The sequence below is a fragment of the Amblyomma americanum genome, chromosome 2 (genome assembly GCF_052857255.1).
Source record: "Amblyomma americanum isolate KBUSLIRL-KWMA chromosome 2, ASM5285725v1, whole genome shotgun sequence".
NCBI lineage: Eukaryota > Metazoa > Arthropoda > Arachnida > Ixodida > Ixodidae > Amblyomma > Amblyomma americanum.
In genome coordinates this window covers 34,346,963-34,365,142 of record NC_135498.1, presented here as the reverse complement: position 1 = coordinate 34,365,142, position 18,180 = coordinate 34,346,963, and the positions used below count along the sequence as shown (strand labels likewise).

The following is an 18,180-nucleotide window of genomic DNA, read 5'->3' as shown; positions in this document are numbered from 1 at the left end:
AAATTCAAAGACGTTTCGGAACCTCGTACGGGTTCCTTGATCACCAAGCGGAGACAGAATTCTATGGACAGTCTATAGACTGTCTAAAGAAATATTTGCAAGGAGATGGCGGTGCAAGCCCTTAGCAGGGAACAATGAAGCCCGCACCGACGCGTCGTGCACTCGATCTGATATCACGCCGAGGAAGAGGGAGATACTTCTGGACGGGGCCCGGGCCGACCCCTGTCGAGAGAGACCGGCGAACCTGAATGGATATAGAGACATTCAGAGGGCTCGCGTCTTCGAAGCGTGGCCGCTCTGTCTGCATAGAGCTGGACTTATCCTTCCCACGCCGCACGCAGTGACTACAGGGTGGCCGGAGCAGACGGACCCCCGGATTGATTTACTCGCACGGAAGAAAGGCTCGCATGAATATGCATGCGGGAAGACAATGGCGCTGCATGCGAGACCGGAAATGACGCGTTTGGTATCGAAGGAAGAGGCGACCGTCTTCCGGTTCGTGGCTTGCCACCTGACCTGCACGGCGTGTATACGTATATATAGCCGATGAGGACGTCTCCCGGTTTCCGTTGTTAGAAAGCTTGGGATACACGGTTTTTCTCACGGATAAGTTAAGACGCTCAGCCTCCTGAAATGGAAGTGCACCTGTTGCGTTGCCTCTCAGTACTTTAGTCTTTTTTTCTTTTATTTTTGAGAGCGCAAAGAGATCTCGAGAATTTCTTCTTCTGACTGCCCAAGCGGAACAGAATGCCTAGGTTCGCCAGAAAACCGCGTAATGTCACAAATAATTAAAAAAAAATGTTCATCCGGTGTGACCAAGCTCGTGTGATGGACTGTGTTTTCTATACGTGTTCGAGGTTAGCCGCATGTCTTAATTGCAGCTCTGTTATTCTGGGAACAATGTAGATATGTGAAACTTCCTTCAGCCAGTCTTCACATAGCGTAAGCATAGACGCTTTCTGTTGTATGCATACACGGTGCCCCCAGCATTGGCGGACGTATGCAACCACGAGCGGAGAACACGCAACCGTTTCTCCTGTCGTGAACTGACATGATTTCTTTTTTGTTTGAATGTCTTTTGGTGATCGTCGTTGAATAAAGTTACAACATGAGCATCAACATGAAGCTTTTAAATATTTCTGTAAAACTTCCGTGCCCCGCACTGTACACTCTAAGCAGACAGGAGTAAAAAGGGGGTAAGCTATCGCACTCCACTTTATAAAACGGAGTGCGCTAGAAGATAGCTCACTCCCTTTTTGCGCCCATACAGGCGTATTCGTGTTTAAGTATATCTGAAGACAAATTGATCATCAAGGCACCCGGCGAACGTAATTATTTTTCTGGTGTTCCGGAATTGGCTATGATTTCCAACAAAATAAACACAGCACACGACTCGTAACAAAATATATGGCGACCGGTGAGAGACGACGCTTGCAGAAAAAAGTACAAAATAACGAAATGCATGTACATGTGCACGTATGTGTGGGTAGAGTGAGTAAGGCTGGGGTGGAACGGAGTGCACAAAACCGGTGGTACCACGCGTGTTGGGTTTGGCCCGACAGTGTTTCACAGCCGTGGCACGAAGTTGTTCTATTATTATTCTTTTCTCGAGCTCACCTAGCCAACCACCTGGCGCATCCTCCAGGCGTATACAGGCCTTCCATATATATACCCACGAACGCCTATATACCGTTGCTTGTTGCTTACTCAACGCGCGCTCACACATTGAAGCCACGTCCGCGTGGTGGAGCAACAGCTGTTCCCCAGATAAGCCAGGGGACTGCGGGCCACTCGGTCGATCGAAGTGGAGACACCCACACGACACGAACTCGACGTGTGGGCGCGGAAGCGCGCCTTGGACGACGTGAGGAGCGCGCCTAAATGGTGACTCGATCACGGCGACGCGGACCGACTGTACTTCCCGCACTGACGCACGCAACCCGCTGGAAACATCTGCGATGTTTGACCCGGCCGCACCGGCAGCCCGATAGGAATGTATGCGTGCACGTTTCTAATGGATCGCCACTGCTGGCATACCGCGCGCGGTGTTGCTTCTTGCTCGCGTTCGAGTTCCTCCAGTAAATACGCTGCTGCTGCACGCGGCCTACTTTCTCCTCATTCGTTTGTTTACACTGCGTCGACGGTGCCGCGCGAATCGGTTTGTGCGGAACGCCAGAAGCCTTGGCGTGCAAAGCGAACATGCTTGGCTAGGCATGCGTTCGCGTAGTTGCCTCCGAGTGCGTGTCAGATTCTTGGAACGCCACAGTATAGTGTACAGTCTGAGCCTGCCAGTGTGTTTGCCCGTGCGAACAAGGAAATGGTGTTTGCGCCGCTTTCACCAAGCGCGGACGGAAAGACGAAGGGCTTTTGTGAGCCGCGAGGAACGCGAAGCGGTGTCAACAGTTCTTTTCCTGGATGCCAGACAGTTTCGGGCGCGGTATACGACGCTGTATCAATACCATAGTGTGAGCTGTTTCTGCTGCTCTCTCTCTTTCACGGGTCCGTTCTTTCAATCTCTTAGGCTGCGGACCCGATTGTTGAGTCATGCTGAATCACTTTCCGTGAAGAGCAGACGACTCCTCCGAGTGCAGCCTGGTGTGGGCAGAAAAAGTGTCGAACCGAGCACTCTGCGCAGACGGCCTCCCGTCTTGGCATGCCACAAATCAAAGACAAAGAGAAAGAAAGAAAGAAAGAAAGAAAGAAAAAGAAAGAAAGAAAGAACTAATACGCAGGGGACATCGGTTTTTAGTTTCGCCAGGGAGCACTCCGAGCGACTTGGCCTATTCTTGGAAGGGGCCGAGGTATAAGGGTTCGCTTGCGACCCCGACCGCCAACGCACTGTGTATGAGCCCCGTAACGAAAAAAAAAAAAAAAGAGCGGAAGCTTGTGTTTTCCCAGGATTCTTCGCTGAAGCATAATAAACAACCTTGCCGCAGCAGCGTCTAAGGACAAAGCTTTGCGCGTTTCATGAAGAAGCGAAGCAGAGGCAAAAGCCGCGCAATGTGAAAAACCCACGCGCCGTGTATACGAAAACAGCGGGGGGGGGGGGGGGGGGGGGGGGGGGGCGCCGCTCGTGTGCTTGTGCACGTGCGTGAGTGCGATGTGTGTGTGCGTGCGTGCTCGGGTTCTCGGTGCCAGGTGAACGAGGCAGCCAGCATGCATGCGCCAGCACGCTCGCAGTGTGGGCGACCTATCTCCGTCGCCCGCTTCACTTGCCGATGCGTGCGCCGGAGCGGCTCGTCTTTTGTTTGTTGTTGTCTTTAAACCGTTCCCAAACTCGCCCACGCAATATCCGCCTTTCGCGGACTCTTCGCGGTTCACGAGGCAGGTAACAATTAAATGGCGGGGCCTCGGCCGGGAGGTATGCGGGTGCGCGAGGTCCACGGACGCGCTTTCAACTACACTGAGGCGCGATGGCTTCATATATTTTCGACTCGGCGTAGAGTAAGCAAAGAGATACGGCGTCTCAGAGGAGCATGTTTATGGTCACGCCGTTAGGTCATCGTCGTTCGTGGCGCAATTCAAGGCCGTCCGTTGAAATACATGCCATGTTTTTGCTACGATGGTATCAGCAGCTTGGCGACCTGAATTTGAGGCCCCATGGCACCGTAGGAGATCACATGCGTATCAAGGTGCTTACACGAGCTTGGGCGCCACGATAACTGCGCCAATTATCGTTGGGTGTTGGAGCAAGCATCGTGCCATTGTTCGGCTAAGGCTCGAGTGTAATGTTTTTGAGCATACAGGATGGTTGACTGGGGGCGCTCAGAACACTGTACTCTTGTGCCTGATATTCAGCAGAGTGCGCCAATTGATCGATAGAACAATCAATCAATCAATCAATCAATCAAATCATTGGAGTGTTATGCCTCAAGCTTAGTGCTCTGTATGCTCCACACCTATCTTCTGTGAAGCAGTGCAAGAGATTGGAAGCTGCATTCCTGTTGCCTCTGACTTACAGCTTTCCTTTTGCGAAAACGTGAATACTCAGCCAGTTTCGTGCCACCTGTGCTGTCGCTCCAGTATCGGTTGCCGGAAAGCAGCAACGAGAACCAACTGCGAGAATCAAATTTCGGCTCTCCCATGATCCTATATACCGAGGCTTCGCATGGGGTTAATTGCTCTGAACGCGTTTTGTAGAGCAGCCATGTTAAATCGTCTTCAATCCGTGTATATTTCACAACATTACCGTTGCATTACGAGCAAAGGAAACTATTTCCTTTCCCTTCCTTCGCTGCTTACATCCATTTCTTTTCGCTCTGCTGCTGGCTCACAGAATGGATGAAATTGTTCGGTTCACGGCAGTGGAAATTATGCAGTCTTGCCGAGCGTGACACTCCTTGATACTGTTTTTGCCAGCTACTGGCTACGTTGTTGGTCCAATATAATATAATTGGTTTTCGGGGAAAGGAAATGGCGCAGTATCTGTCTCATATATCGTTCGACACCTGAACCACGCCGTAAGGGAAGGTTAAAGGGAGGGAGTGAAAGAAGAAAGGAAGAAGGAGGTGTCGTAGTGGAGGGCTCCGGAATAATTTCGACCGCCTGGGGATCTTTAACGTGCGCTGACATCGCACAGCACACGGGCGCCTTAGCCCCGCCGCGGTGGCTCAGTGGTTAGGGCGCTCGGCTACTGATCCGGAGTTCCCGGGTTCGAACCCGACCGTGGCGGCTGCGTTTTTATGGAGGAAAAACGCTAAGGCGCCCGTGTGCTGTGCGATGTCAGTGCACGTTAAAGATCCCCAGGTGGTCGAAATTATTCCGGAGCCCTCCACTACGGCATCTCTTTCTTCCTGCCTTCTTTCACTCCCTCCTTTATTCCCTCCCTTACGGCGCGGTTCAGGTGTCCAACGATATATGAGACAGATACTGCGCCATTTCCTTTCCCCCCAAAACCAATTATTATTATTATTATTATTATTATTATTATTATTATTATTATTATTATTATTATTATTATTATTATTATTATTACTCCATAAAAACGCAGCCGCCGCGGTCGGGTTCGTACCCGGGAACTCCGGATCAGCAGTAGAGCGCCCTAACCACTGAGCCACCGCGGCGGGTAAGAAACCAAAATTTCCTTCCAGAACTGGTACTAACGTCCCCTGGCACGAGCAGGCCAAAATAACACTTCCAGTTATCTCTCCTCATCGGATGTTTTGCAGAGTCCTAAAGAATTCGTCCTTCAGCGACTCTCTCGCAGAGAAGTACCACGGACAGAATTGGCGGGCAGGGACGGACACGTCCTCATTGTAACCGATTACAGCGCGGCAACGTCGGACTGGGCTGTTTCGTGGGAGCCATGATTACATAGCCTCTTCAGCTCTGAGTCAACAGCACTGTCCTTGCGAGTGTCCTTGGTGGTGCCGCGAGCTCGCCGCAGACGGACCGCCATTACGCTTGTCAGGCACTGAATGGAATCCGCTGTTGGGCGCAGTTCTCGGAGGTTTGTAAGGCATGTGTTCTGTAATTAGAGAGCCCCTGGTTGGTGATTCGTCATTCACCTGCTTATTACAAGACTGTCTCCGTTGACAGTTTATACATACACGCGAGAAGTCGTTAGTCTTTATTATTATGTAATTATCATTTAGTGTGCTTAACAAGAATGGCGAATACTTAGCGTTATATGAAGGAGGTAGTCTCGGACCCAGCGGATGAAATGGGGTGTACTTATGACGAAATTTCAAGAGGTTAAGACGTCGACCTAGAGCACAGCATAAATGCACAAGGTAAGAAAAAAAAAAGATACCTTCATAGCTGGCTTTCAAGTTTATCACCACGATGGTAGTTCTTTTAATCTCACCCTTTCTCTCATGAGAAATGCAAGCAGAATGCATGAACCATCTCTTTGATGCGGAGGTATGTCCGGCATGCTTCGACTCCCACATTGTTTTCTCGGGAGGATCGCCCTCAGGAAAGTAGGCGCGTTGCAGGAAGGGCACTTGAGTACACAGAGCGAGGAAGTACTTCCCTGAAAAGCAGAGCGCATTACATATACCGTTCAGTTCGCAGGTTAAAACTGGCAAAGAACAGTGCCCAGATCTCCGAGAAGACCAGGGGGCAATCGGCATGCGAACGCTAAAACAGACAGGCCGCCAAGTTACGCTTCGAGCTACATGAACCCATCATCGTCAGGCCGTACACGACTCGGTCGTCACAACTTGGCAATGCCATTGTCCCGTACAGCTCGTCCCAAGCAGCACAAGTAATTGGCCCAACATTGGAACTGTATTGGCAAAGCTGGCCCTACAAGGGACCAGGATGGGACCATCCTGTTGCAATATTGGGCCGATGACCTGTGCTGCTTGGGGTGCTGGTAGAATGGTCTGTACACAGTAGGTAGGTAGGTGAAAACTTTATTGTTGATCCTTATGGATGAGTTACTGCCTAGTGTTGGTCTGGCTCTTCATCCCGGGTGGTGGCCAACAGTCCATGACGTGCGGCGACCTGTCCAGCCCACTCTACCAGCCGCCTTTGCGAGGCCGGTTCGGAGCTGAGGACAGCGATCTCCCAATCCTCTTTGTCCGTGAGGTTCCAGCGAGATGGTCGTTGGAATTCTCGGCACAGATATAAAATGTGGTCAAAGTTGGCTCTCGGAGCCCCACAAAGAGAGCATTCGGGTCTGTGTTGGCCTGGGTGGATAAGGGCTAACAAAGCCGGTGAAGGGAATGTGCGAGGCTGGAGCTGTCTGTACACAGTAAACTGCAACCGACTCGATGCATGACTCCTAGCCTATATGACCTATAGACCACGGCTATCCGTGGCTACGACTATGGCGGCTGCGTTCGCAATTGTCCTCGTGAGGATGGAAAGATGGCACCAGCCACTGTTATGGCTCGGGCTGAACGGGAGGAGTGTCGACAGTCTCCGAATTCCTTTTCCTCGGTGGTCGTACTATGCCCAAGTGTAACGACGTCGTACTTGCGAGTTACGTCACAACCATATAACTATTGTTCCCGCTACAAGAAGGGGGTCACCGAGCGGCCGATTCCATTATCTTACAAAGCAGCAGCAGCAGTAGTATAGAACACGTCGTGAGCTTAGAGCAGCGCTGCACATGCCGCACATACGCGCGTGCCACTTCGAAAGGGGTCCATTGTTTTTTCCACACCAACCCCCCTCCCTGTTCTTCTTCCGTCCGCTTCCTTTGGCTTTCCATCAGGAGGATACTCGGAAGGGGGGGGGGGGGGGGGCAGTATAATGCAAGCTCGCACACTGACTCGCCGTATAGAGAAGACTTCCTCAAAGCGAATTGGTGGCAACCTTTTGTCTAGGTTCCGCCTTCACTTTGAGCAGCCCCTGCTGCCGCCCGTCACCGAGAGATAAAGGGGATGTATAGCAGCGAAAAACGAGTGCATGCGAGGGACAGAGGCTACCGTTATGGAATTTTTATTTTGGAAAAAAGAGGAAGCCACCGCAATAATGCGCGCGAGTTGCTTCCGGATGGATTGTCTCCCCCTATTTGTCTTTTTTTTTTACATTCAGAACCCGGCGATCCTGTATAGAGGCGGTTACACACTCATGACCCACTGAATAGGACGGTGTATACCACGGACTGTTGATGCAGGATGCGTGACTGAGACATCAGGGCGAAGTGGGCGGTGTGCATAAGCGCGCTATATCGCGCAAATGGTGATATGCATCCACTGACGTCGCGTACTCTTGCGCGTATTGCATCGCCTTTTTTTTTTTCGACCGTATTATCGAGCAATAAACCGCTCTCGTATCGAGTCACGCAGCTGTAAGGCCGCTTTTTGTGCGTTAGGAAACGGGGATATTAGCTGTATTTAGCTGGGCCCTTTCGCTTTTCGTCACTCCATCGTTTCTGTTTCTTCAGAAGAGGTTTAGTTTTGTTTTGCCTTGTCTCTTTGCAATGAAAGCTTTTCGTGGAAGTATGCTCTAAACACAAAGGAGTAGAAACGCAGTAAGCTGTCCAATAGCGCACCCCCTTTTATAAAAGGGTGTGAACTAGAGGACAGCTTACTCCCATTTTTACTCCCATACAGGAGTATTAGTGTTTAGGTAGTCTCGGCATGCGTTGCACACAAGAGAAAGTTTATAGACCGTTATGTAGTGGTGTATTTAGACGTTCTGCGTTGCAGCACAGCACAATGATGTCGTGTATACCGCATGTTTTCGACACACTGGCCTATAATAATAATAATAATAATAATAATAATAATAATAATAATAATAATAATAATAATAATAATAATAATAATAATAATTGGTTTTGGGGGAAAGGAAATGGCGCAGTATCTGTCTCATATATCGTTGGACACCTGAACCGCGCCGTAAGGGAAGGGTAAAGGAGGGAGTGAAAGAATAAAGGAAGAGAGAGGTGCCGTAGTGGAGGGCTCCGGAATAATTTCGACCACCTGGGGATCTTTAACGTGCACTGACATCGCACAGCACACGGGCGTCTTAGCGTTTTCCTCCATAAAAACGCAGCCGCCGCGGTCGGGTTCGAACCCGGGAACTCCGGATCAGTAGTCGAGCGCCCTAACCACTGAGCCACCGCGGCGGGGCACTCTGGCCTAAGCGACCACGCGTTAAGCCCTTGTGCGGCAGAAATTCAGCAGGCGCGCCTGACCTTTTCAAAGACGGTCAGGCCGCGGTATACGAGTGATTCCGGTCACTCGTCTTTTTTCATCGCTTTCACTCTTGTATGAATGCAATAGCCGCGCACTCGAAACGAGGCCGAGTAACGCTGCATGCATTCAGCCAAAACTCGGCTCTCCCACTCCTTCGCGCAGTGTTTGACGAGACGAAGTATATTGACGGTTGCCGTTAGCCGCCCTCTTTCACGAGTGCGATGCAGGAAAGCGAATTCTCGAATGGTATACGTGACTGGAGGTGACGCATGACTATAGGCTAGACAGCGCACGCCGGCGTCATCACGCCGTATACTTCCCGTTGTGCGTAGCCCCCTATTATCGCTCGTAAGTTATAGAAAAATTTCCGGCTACGAGACCATATTTTCCTTCACAAGTAAAACTATACAAAAAATTACGTACTACCTCAGATGTGGAGAGTAATAGTGATACGCGTTACGCGTTGTTTCCCTGCTGTGTTACCTTTTCGGACTTCAGTAAATGAGCATACTATCGGAGTAGCGAGCTATGTTCCCAGTCGTGCTCACAAGATAACCGACGTCTCACTGTCGCCTCTACCGTCGGAGTCGACATGCTTTTGCTGTACACTTACACTGTATATGGTACTAGTTTTGTCATTTATATTATTCAATGAGTTGTCTTTTGTATTGGTCTGCATGATGTTAGGTGTGTAACCATTTTTCATTCAAATAAGGGTTGGCATTATTTCTCGTATTTCACTCACTGCTCATTTATGATGCCAAAAACTTTAATTTTTTTTGCATCTGCTGTCTGTAATTAATTTTTACAATTGTTCTTACAGGAGGTCCCGTCCACAGTCTCTGACTTTGGGACCTCCTTCTGTATTCCAATGTTTTTCTCTAACCTTGTACCATAAACATGTAATAAACGAACCCTGAACCTTGTCGCGCTCGTTGAAAGCTGTCAACAATTCAGTTTCGTCATTGCTGAGAAACTGTATAGTGTACGTTAGCTCTTAACCGTGTAGTGGCTATAAGAACCAAACTTCTGCAATACATTACAATTTCTGCAATAAAGGCATCAGCGTTTACCTTAGCGAGAGACTGCCAACGTATTTTCGGCGTAGGAAATTGTGATGACGGAAACTCAATAGCTTCCCCTGCATAAAACCGGCGACCTAAAAACATTTTAAGCGCCGAACAATGCCTGCGATTCGTTTATTACATTCTTACTGCGAGAGTCGGTCACCTTTCCGAACGGAGCAACACAGGTCGCAGGGTAAACTGAGAAACTTCATCGACCCATATAAGCAGCGACGATATACGCCTTTCTTTGTTTTCGCCATGCACATGACAATGCAGAACGACAATGAACACACGACCACCGCCTCACAAGAGATACGTGCCGTTGTAATCAGAGGACAGGCACACACAATAAATCTTGCAGCGTTTTCGTATACTGTATAGTTATCTGCGCTCTCGTCAGTATGTTATTGCTTGGCTCGAATGTCACCGCCTCTTCTCGGGCCGCCCTCTAAATGCAGAATCCATGCCGTCCCGCCTGCGCCAACTTCTCGATCCATGTACTTTCGTCCGAACGAAGGCTGTAATCCCCGCGTGCGCAGCCTAGAAAGACCCGTGTTTACCCGGGGCTCTCACGACGTAAGAACGTTGAACCCTGGAGGCCCGCACGGAGGTCGCAATTTATACCGAGCTCGTATCGATTGCGTCGAATACGCGAACCACCGCAGACATCCGGTGCTGAACCGGCGGTCAGCGGCGGGAGCGTGACGTGCCGTTTATACAAATCGCAAAGGAAATGAGTCCTCCCCGATCCCATCCGTATTATATCGAAGTGCGCACGCGATGGACTTGTGCGCTTATAGTTCACGCCGATACGGACTATTTAAGTTCCGGTGCTGCCGTCTTGAAAATTATAGTCAGCGTTTCGTATCAAGAAGAAAAGAATTGTAAGCGGTGAAATTCGATATACGCTAATCTTTACGCGTTCCTGCAGACTAAAGGAGTTAAAGACCTTAAAAGCACTTTACCTGTTCTAGGCTGGCCACAGGTATACGGTTGGAATGAGAGGTGTAGTGACAATACTTTCCACTTAATTAATCATTACGTCTGCGTGGCCGAAGTTGTGGCGTGCCAAACTATGCGTCGGAGCGAATCACGTTGAGTTCGAAGCGATAGAAGGCGCTTCGTTTTCCAGAAGACTTTATTTCGTTCAATGCTCTATTTGTTTTCTTTCTGAGCGCAAATATAAGAAAAGTCAAATGCCCGGCATGTGTTTTTTAATAATAATAATTGGTTTTGGGGGAAAGGAAATGGCGCAGTATCTGTTTCATATATCGTTGGACACCTGAACCGCGCCGTATGGGAAGGGATAAGGGATGGAGTGAAAGAAGAAAGGTGTCGTAGTGGAGGGCTCCGGAATAATTTCGACCACCTGGGGATCTTTAATGTGCACTGACATCGCACAGCACACGGGCGCCTTAGCGTTTTTTTTTTCGACCGCGGCGGCTGCGTTTTTATGGAGGAAAAACGCTAAGGCGTCCGTGTGCTGTGCGATGTCAGTGCACGTTAGAGATCCCCAGGTGGTCGAAATTATTCCGGAGCCCTCCACTACGACACCTCTTTCTTCCTTTCTTCTTTCACTCCCTCCCTTATCCCTTCCCATACGGCGCGGTTCAGGTGTCCACCGAGATATATGAGACAGATACTGCGCCATTTCCTTTCCCCAAAAACCAATTATTATTATTAAAAAACACATGCCGGGCATTTGACTTTTCTTATATTTACGCTCAGAAAGAAAACAAATAGAGCATTGAACGAAATAAAGTCTTCTGGAAAACGAAGCGCCTTCTATCGCTTCGAACACAACGTGATTACGGTGATGCGGTAACGAGGTACGAAACCTGTATTGGAGGAAAAAGCAAACTTAGCAGAAAGTAAGAGAACGCGCGAATATACTGTGGGCTTCATTACCAAAGTAATTGCGGGACAATTACAGGTCCCGCTAAATGACAAAAAAATGAAAGAACAGGATACGGGAGCTGGATGGAGAACGTCATTAAACGTGCTCTCTACCTACAAGCCAGGCTACGTCACATTAACAGTCCAGAGTATACACTTTCAGCGTAGATTTATGTCTTTTTATACCCCATGAATACAGCTGGTAGGCGTCGTCCCGCACGTCTCATTACCAAGATTGACTCAGAAAGTACGGGTGAACACTCTTCGTCTAACAACGCGTGCTGCAACTTTCAGATTTCTTAGAAAGCGTGAAACGAAAAACGACGGTCGTTAAAAGAGACTCTCGAGGTGTCCAACCACCGACGTGAAAAAAATGCTTCAGTCCATTTTCAAACTGTCACTCATGACACGCGTCGCCATTAGAAAGTCAAAGGAGAGTGTCTTCCGCAGCCTGGCTGCAAGGCCTAGGAGCACGTGCACATGCAACGTGCAGACACCACCGCCACGCGGGTCACACTTTTGTTAACGAGCGTTTCGGCTGCCGAGCGTGCTGCTCAGCAGCTGGCGCGTCGACCCTGTCATTGGCGCGCAAAAAAAAACGCGCTAATGGTCGTCACGGCCGCACGTGCGACGGCCCGCAGATGACGGGAAGAAAAGGGGGAGAGGAGAAGCTGGAGAACCGTAGGAAGCTGGGAGGAAGAGAATAATAAATATTTTTGCTGGGCCCGAAACTGGCGCCGGAAGTGCTCGTTCTCGCAGCTTCCGGTCGTCACCGCCGTCTTCTTAAAGGCGGCAGGCGACGTGTGGCGGGCTTTCAGAAATACCCGGCTTTGTCCGACATCCCCCCCCCCCTTTTTTTTTCATGTTGAACACACATCCAGTGTCCCCGGTTTTTCGCATCTTCGCGAAGACGAAGCCCAGCGCTAGCTGCATTTTGAGGTCCAGAAGCAAACGAACAAAAAAAGCTTTTTTTTCTTTCCGGAATTCTGAGAAACACTTGCAGCCAAGAAGACAGGACGATTTGTGCATCGTTGACAGAAAATGTCTGCGACGAGGAAGTTGAGCGCATATATAGTAACTACAGCAGGGCAGATTTGATGGGAGTTGTCTTTATGCTGCAGTCGAAGTAGATGGGCTGATGATGAGTAACTACAGCTAATCAGCAGTAATGGGTGACTCATGGGCAGTAGCCGGGCCCTACTACACGAAGCAGCACATTTCCTTCGCAGCATAGGAAGCAAACAGGCAAGACTCTGCAGGCGACATTTTCTTTTTCACATCAAGTTGTCAACACGCGTCAACAGCAGCCACGGAACGGCTACATCCCTCGCACACTGCAGCGCGGTTTAAATCTTCGTGGGACGTCGATATAAACGTCAGCTCACGACAACGCCTAAATACGCATCTTTTTCCCATTTCTGTTGACTTTTGTTTTCATTTTTAGACACACACACACACAAAAAAAGCCTAGAAAAGCGCGCCGAGGCCCGACTAACCACTACCATCAACCGCGGAATGCACACTTCCGGCAGCCGCGTATGCGACGGGCGGGCGCGCTCAAGCAACGTCTCGGCTCCCTCTGCTAGAGCACGACGACCAGCCTGAAAGCCCGCAACAGCAGCAGCAGAAGGGCGCGGCGCCGATCGCCGGCGAGCGGGAAGTGCAGGTCCCCCGAAACCATACAAACAAGTCCGGGGGCTGCCGAACTCTGCTGGCTCCCGCGGCTGCACACACAGACAGAGGCGGCGCGTGTCGCGTGCCCGCATGGATGGATGAATGTACTACGCGAGCGCGCGAAGCAAGCACAGAAGCGAGCGAGCGCACGCACGCCGCGCAGACCGCCGCGCCCTCTCTTCTTCCTGTGGGCGAAACAACCCGCCGCCGCTGCAGCAGCAGCTGAGTGTTGTACATACACCAAGGCTCCATCCCCCCCACCCCCCTTCTTTCCCTTTTCTTGCATGTTAGTGCTTGCACACCGCTCATAAATTTGTTTCCAAGCAGCATAAACAGTTGTGCGCATGCGCATGATGAGAATGCCACGGTGACAGACGGAGGAGAAGAGAAGATGCTTCCCCGTTTATGTTTTGGCAGACGGATGCGAATGAAAGCGCGAGTGGTGAAAACCGCGCCGTGCTGTTTTTGTTTTATTTCGTTTTCCTTCCCTCAGGCAGCGTAGTTAGCGCGTCACTGGTGTATGTAAAACAGCCGCGTTGTTGTTCTGCGTACCGTCGTCTGTTTGGAAAGGAGCGAAGCGATCTCGGATGCCTAGCGGGGGTATGTATACATTATGCGCGGCTTGTAGAGGGTTAATTGATGCCGGATGAGTAGTCATTCCCAGGCGGGGGTAACACAAGGCGGCCATCTGCGACGACTGTCCGGGGGCGCTTGTAAACACGCCCGTTGAGAACGCACATGGTTATGTTTACAACGCCGGATGTGCAGTGGTGTCAAATTACGGCGCAGTAGTTCTCAATCAGCGATGTAATCAAGCGCATTACGATCTGCATGTTTGTATTTTCACAAACATTTGAGAGAAAAAAAAAACGAGGAGCGAGTAGTTACTAACTTAAATTATGAGCACAGGTCAGAAGTAAAACAAGCATAAACAGATCAATCTTTCAATTTTCGTAATTAGTCTTTTGATGCAGACCATCAAAACAGTAATGGCAAGGCCGGCTTTGCTTGCCTCGACATGCTCAGTCTCGAAACGGTACGAGGCACGACTGCCCACAGAGGTAATAATTTCTTAGGCGCCTTTGTAAGAGTCTTCTTGTGTGGCCTTTAAGAAAGGCGGTACTCGATGGCGAGTCCCTTAGTTGGGTGCGGTACTCCACCTAGGTTATAGTAACGAATGTAGACTGCGATCGTGGAGTTAGAACATCCACTAAATCTGCAGCGTGTAGAGGTGAACGAACAAGAGCAAGTCCGGACTTGTCCTAGCACGACTTAAGTTGTCCGGCCGCTTCCACGAATTCCACAACTGAGTGCCGGCTGTGAAGCACGGTGTAAGAGTAGGTTCTCTGAAGCATTCGCAGCTCCGAAGCCGATTCGAGTGTTTGACGGTTCTAAACGTAATGGGTATTGCGAAGGGCTCGACGCGCCGCCGAACAGAGTGTATGATTGATTGCACACACGTCTCTCTTTCGGCACGCCGGGAGTAAAAATTTCACAATCGACGTCTTCAAACTCACTCGGAGCTGAAGCTGCAGGTGATTAACGTTAGCTACTGCTCCTCTGAGCGGCAGTCGCATAGAATGCATGCTTGAGATAGTCTCTTTATATTGATCCCTGTCCTCTGTTATAGTTTTGTTATAAACGCCTCCGACTGATGACAAGGCAAAACTGTTACTTTCTTGTTTTGCTTAGTAGTTTTGTGTTGTGTAATACTCATATTAGCGACGACGGGCCGGTATAGTAATCGCGAACTGAATGCTTTAAACCCACGCTAAATAAGAAAGAGTAGAAAGAAAAAAATAGCAAGGCGCGCTTAGCGTATATGTACACTTTAAAACTCACGACGCAGCAAAAACGAGAAATCATATTAGCAGCGCGAAGCACAAATGTCAGACAGTACCATTCAGAAGCAAGGAAAGGAGTCTTGGCACGAGCGCATTCGCATCTGGCAAATTCAGTGAACGACACTTGGTCTAAATAACTTCTCAGTGAGTTTATAAAAGATAAGGCGTGGTATAATAATATCATCGGGGATAAAATTACGTGTAGAATGCTTTCGAGGCTATGTAGAATAACGTTTCATATATAGCCTTTGACGAGAATACAACTTTGTTTACTCACTATAGCAAGGTACAGTCGCGAGCAATACGAGACAAAACAAACTTCTTGCACAAAATTGCGAATTTTGTGCTAATGACTTTTCGATATTATGCGCCAAGAGGAAAACTAGTTAGAAACCAGAAAAAACTGTTTTTAACGCATAATTATTGAGTAACCATTAAATACTTTGCTTCTTCATATTGCCCACGGCTGTACTTCTTGTTAAAAGAATACAGCATTATTTAACAGGATAATTCTTTTTAAGTTGCTTATTTTGTAATCTACTCATTGCTAGTAATGTCAGCTAAGAATCCACTGCGAATCAACAGATTCCGGTCCTGAAACAGGAGTGTTCTTGAGACGGTCATTGACGCAGATCGTGCGCCTAGCAATTAGCCTGCCACGATTGGATGACAGCCGTGAGAAGGGCTCACCTGCATCCGCTCGGATCCGAAGGCCTTGCACACGGGGCACCTCTTGGCGGCCGGCGGCCTGGCCGGCAGAATGAGCTGGTCGTCCAGCATGGGACCCCTGCGGGACGGCATCATGGGACAGGGACGCAGAGTGGCGCGAAGTTCGCTCGTGGCAGCACCACAGTGTCAGCAGCGGTAGTCCTCTCGCGGCAGACAAGATCACCACCGAAGAGGAGTAGGCGCGGCGCAACGCCTCAGCAGAGGCAATGCTTTCAAGAGCGCCGCGTCGGACGACCCGTGGCACACGGCATCAGCGGAACATCTGCCGTCGTCGGAGGAGCGGCGGCAGACCTCGGAGGTGGAGGGGCGGGGAGGGCGACCGACGGACGACGACGAGCCGCCGAGCGACCTTTCCTCCTCACCCACTGTTTCGATTCACTCTCCAGCGGCTCTTCCGACAACACCCCTCTTCCCCCCCCCCCCCCCCTCCTTCGCTCTCCCAACTTCCTCCCGGCCGAGCCTCGGTTGCCTTGGTCGAAGTGGTGGCGGCACATCATGCAGCTGGAGGAGCGAGCGATTGTTGTGGTGCGCGACCCGCCCTTCCCCTCGGGCGAAATGGAGAAGCAGGGGGCTCCGTTATAGCGAAGTCGCTGTTTTGTGAATTTTTCGCTTCGTTTCTCGTTTCCTCTGGGCTTTCTTTTGTGAGAAGGCACTCTGCGCTGTTGCAACGTTTGGACATGGGTGTAATGACGTGAACGCGAGTATAGGTGGGCTTAGGAAATTAACGCGGGATAAAAAAAAAAGAATGACAGACACTGAAAGGGTCTGATGCGGCGATCTGCGTAATAATAATTTAATAATTGGTTTTTTGGGGAAAGGAAATGGCGCAGTATCTGTCTCATATATCGTTGGACACCTGAACCGCGCCGTAAGGGAACGGGTAAAGGAGGGAGTGAAAGAAGAAAGGAAGAATAGGTGCGGTAGTGGAGGGCTCCGGAATAATTTCGACCACCTGGGGATCTTTAACGTGCACTGACATCGCACAGCACACGGGCGCCTCAGCGTTTTTCCTCCATAAAAACGCAGCCGCCGCGGTCGGGTTCGAACCCGGGAACTCCGGATCAGTAGTCGAGCGCCCTAACCACTGAGCCACCGCGGCGGGGAGCGATCTGCGTAAGCAGAATGCGCTTTCATGATGGTGCTTTTCCATTCGATTTTTTCCCCTTTTGCCGCATCCCATTGCCTGAATGTTGCGCCAATTTATTTCGCTTTACCTTGGCTGGCTTTCATGGCTCGCTAATGATTTTATGGTTTACACTTACTCCACTGAAACTTCGCTTTACTTCGCCTGACTTTATTGCTCGCTAATGACTTTCTTATGCTTTTACATAGCTTACCTGGCGCGCCGCGTTGGATCAGCCGATGGCGCGTGCTAGATAGACCATTCGCACCAAAAACGGAGCTTTCACAAGTTGGAAAAGGATAAAAGAACGAAATACATGCGTCGCCACCACCGGCCGATTTCGCAAGTGAAATGCTTACGTCGACACCAGTTTTTGGGTGCCGATCTCAGAGGCCACGTACGCCACACCATCGTTCACTTCAAAACGATGGCAACGCATCCTTTTCTCTAAGGACGTCACGAGTTCGAATCAGAATCAGTTTTTGCTGCGAACAATAATTGTATGGAGTTGATCTCTGTGTCCCTTAAGCCTGCTTCACATGCCAGAGAAATCGCTCGCGATTTCTGCCGCCGGGGCGCAAAAAGCTGTTTCGAGCGGCCGCAGTGGCTCGAGTGGCCAGAGCGACGATGTTGCGACAAGTTGGATATTTTTCGCCGCTTGTCGCAGAGTTCGCTCAGCCGCTTGCATGTGAAACAGCCTTTACGCTTACGCCTCTGGCGCTGCAGATTTTCGCTCTCCTCTCGCCAGGGGGCGGTTCTCGCGCTCGACTCGCTGCAAGCACCGAAGGACTCACTCGGCGGCCACGCAGACACACGCCGGTGTTTTCGTCTAATCGATAATGGAATAGCAAAATGCATATTACTTACGCAGCAAAAATAAGAAAGGTAGATTAAGAAACACACTCGAAACGATAGACACTATATACTGCTGCAGACATGAGTTTTCGCCGATTACGCTTTCTACTGGCGAAGATTTACAACGGGTTTCCTCTGATATTGATCATCCTGCGGGAGCTCCTTTAACAGTCCATGTATTGTAATGAGGCTTCATGTTCATCTACAACTTCTTACCCTTTCTCCAAGCTGACCCGAATAACATGGAAACCTAACATTGCATTAAGTTAGACCCCACTCGACTCAGTCAAGATAGAAAGTGCCCGCATTAAAGCGGCACTTGTTCAATTCATGATTAAAGCAGGGACTGTGGTCGTTTCGTTGAGGAGTGGATTATGGCTCTCTCTTCTGCGTGG

General features: G+C 49.9%; 1 protein-coding gene across 2 annotated transcripts in view; it reads right to left on the bottom strand.

Moving 5' to 3' along the window:
• Traf4 (TNF receptor associated factor 4) overlaps positions 1-15,959 on the bottom strand; it is a 67,179-nt gene extending 51,220 nt beyond the window's left edge. For both annotated transcript variants that reach the window (XM_077653789.1, XM_077653790.1), the window contains exon 1: positions 15,769-15,959. In XM_077653789.1, coding sequence (XP_077509915.1) covers positions 15,769-15,882 — 114 coding nt within the window. In that variant the 5' untranslated portion in view covers positions 15,883-15,959. The remainder of the gene's footprint in view (positions 1-15,768) is intronic.
• Between the last annotated feature and the right edge of the window lie 2,221 nt (positions 15,960-18,180).